Source organism: Nicotiana tomentosiformis, chromosome 2 (assembly GCF_000390325.3).
Source record: "Nicotiana tomentosiformis chromosome 2, ASM39032v3, whole genome shotgun sequence".
NCBI classification, from domain to species: Eukaryota; Viridiplantae; Streptophyta; class Magnoliopsida; order Solanales; family Solanaceae; genus Nicotiana; species Nicotiana tomentosiformis.
The window spans coordinates 103,719,054-103,722,013 of NC_090813.1; the positions used below are offsets into that span (position 1 = coordinate 103,719,054).

The window sequence follows — 2,960 nt, forward strand, 5'->3', positions numbered from 1 at the left end:
TCAACGAACGACCCCAAGTTAGCTAGAGCATCGACTTCGTTGTTTTGATCTCGGGGTACATGTTGCAAGGTCTACTCCTTGAATCGATGTAGCGTTACCTGTAGTTTATCCAGGTTTGTACATAATCAATACATAACATTTGTACATTAACTAGCAAAATACATCACCTATATATCACAAAAAATAGCTAGCCATGTCTTTCACAATCGCACACGTGAAACTTGAGATTGTGTATCTCCAATTTCAATTGGACTGAGAAATTGGTCGAAACCAACAGTATGAAAGCTTCAGTCAACGGCATCTTTCTCCTTTTTTTCCTCCCTTTATTCTTCTTCGTCAAATCCCAAAACCACACGCTGCTTCTTACTACTTGTTTTACATTCAAGATCTGCATATCTCGTCCTCTTCTTTTTTCTATTATGTTCTGGAAATACGATACAAAATGAGTTGGGAGCTCTATTAATTTGTTAGTACTACGTACTATTCTTTCCCTTTAGTTTCTTTTCTTTATGTTGTCAAATACCAGCTGAGAAAGCAGAACAGAAACCAGGGAAAGTGTCCGAAGACGCCAAAGCCAATCTATTCTGTGGATGCGATTGACTATGTTTCTCTAGCCGCTAGAATTTCCATTGGCAATGCATGTATGTATCTAAGATAAATTTCATCGGCCGAACTCGTAACTTAAGCCCTGTTTGGCCATAAATTTTGTCAAAATAAATTTGGGTTTTATTTGGTAAACACATATTTGGCCATAGATTTTACCTACATTTTAGCAAAATTCCAAATCCCAAAATCAGCTGGGCCAAAATATCACTATTACATTTTTTAAAAAATCTCTGTTTGATATTTTTGAAACCTTTGTTCTTTGATTTGGAAAATCCTTGTGACTTGGTTGACTACGAGCTGTGAATCACAACGAAATTTCAACTGCTTAGCCCCATATTTAAGTACTAGTCTCAATCTTGAAATTAAGACCTCATACTCGGCCTCGTTGTTAGTCATATCGGGGCACCTTATGGACTGGCGAATTACTTTACCGGTAGGGATCTCGAGTATGAGGTCTTAATTACCACATGATAAAGGTGAAGGACTGACATTGAATTGTTATTTCTAGGTGAAGGAGGTTGATGGCACGTTCTCATTGCCACTGGACTTTCTCCAGTTCCGTAAACTTTCTGAACTACAGGAATTTTGTGTAATTTTAGAGAGTAAACCTAAAGATGCTCTGTTGTGTATGAGTGCTTCATTACACAAGGTAGTAGGTTTATATTTATGAAATTCAATTTATTCACATATTTATATCGTTTTATCTTAGTTGTATCAGTGTGTTGCTGATGCTAGCAGGTTTTCTTTGAGAAATTGGGAGATGAAAGTTTTGATGATTTTGTGAAGATAAATATCCGTCTCCACAACTACCCTGAATCAGTGATTGCATTGAAGAACCTAAAAGCCGCTTATATTGGTAAAAGATGATATTCAACTTTACATTTACTCTTTAGATATGAAGTAGTTTAATGCAGCGTTATCAAAGTTAGGGCTTAAGTCTTAAGCCCTAAAGCGAGGCTCAAAACGTGTTGAGCGCTTCGCCTCGCTTAGGGGGCGCTTCAGTGCTGTCATCAAGGCTCTAAGGCATACTTTTCCTTACCGATGAGCGTAATCCTGAAGAGGCGACACTAAATAATTGATATTTTATTTTATAATAAATTTTCTTCAATTTCTTTGTGTACATTTGGTATTCATGCTTATAGATATTAGTCTTGGACTACACTACACATTTGTAGTTTTTCTCCATTTGCGCCTTTTTTTAAATTAAAGCTCACGCTTTATTTGCGCCTAGCCCTAGTAGACGTTAGAGCTTTTTTGCGCTTTACGCCTTTGATAACACTGGTTAAATGCTGCTTAGATTCTAAATAATTGAGTATGATGCTTTCAATTGACAGATAGGCTTGTCTATGTACGTGGTACAGTGGTAAAAGTCAGCACAGTCAAGCCTCTGGTGATGCAAATGGATTTTGCCTGTACTAAATGCGGAACCAGTATTACTCGTGACTTTCCAGATGGAAAATTTTCACCTCCACCAATATGTAAATTGCATGGTTGCAAATGCAGGACTTTTAATCCCATAAGGTCTACAGCTCGACTTATCGACTTTCAGAAAATAAGGTAAACTCCTCTTCTTTGCTGTCTGCACTTAAACATCTTTATAAATCATACTATTTGAGTTAAAGATTTAACAGAAAATTCTTGTCTGTTATTCTTTTTATTCATCGTCTCACCTTGCTAATTTCATGTTCATTGAGACAACCTCCTTCGGAGTTTTCTTTATTAGTGGACCTCCACATACAGTACTCAGAGTTCGTCAGCTTGGGTTTGTCAGATGTAGTAGTTATGATGGCCTTGCCGGCCCAGCTTTATATTGATGTTTAATCCACGTTTGATATACCTGGTCGCTTGCATTCGCAACTCTTTCTAATCAAGGGACTGTCTTATTCATTATAAAAATTATGACCGTCGCTTAGAAGCAAGTACTCTAACTAAACCTCACCGGTATTTTAAGAAAAAACGGACAAATCTTCCCCTATTTTAGAACCACACAAAATAAATCTGTCTCATATATCAATAAGACAGTCAACCAATATCAATCAAAACAAGTCGTAACCTTTATAAACTAACAAAAAACAAGTCTACACCAATATTTTCCATCTTTGTCAACACAATAATGCTAAATCCATCTCTAAAATATAGAAAATTATAATACTAGTCGCTAGTCCATAATAACAAATGAATACTGATGAAACTGATAAAAATGTCTATGGAGCGACTCTAAGATAAATTAGATAAAGCACGGTAGCAATTAAATAAAATCTTTGCCCATGCTAAGCAATGTGGGGCTTACCAAAAATGCCAACTTGTGGGCTCTAGCTAACGAAATCCATGCCTGTATCAGCTTCAGTCTCTAG

General features: G+C 36.6%; 1 protein-coding gene across 1 annotated transcript; it reads left to right on the plus strand.

Moving 5' to 3' along the window:
• The first annotated feature begins 1,090 nt into the window (after positions 1-1,090).
• Positions 1,091-2,174, plus strand: LOC104102099 (probable DNA helicase MCM8). Its single transcript, XM_018772758.3, has 3 exons — positions 1,091-1,255; positions 1,345-1,462; positions 1,941-2,174. The coding sequence occupies exons 1-3, from the start codon at positions 1,235-1,237 to the stop codon at positions 2,165-2,167; spliced, it is 366 nt and encodes a 121-aa protein (XP_018628274.3). The 5' UTR covers positions 1,091-1,234; the 3' UTR covers positions 2,168-2,174.
• The last annotated feature ends 786 nt before the right edge of the window (positions 2,175-2,960 follow it).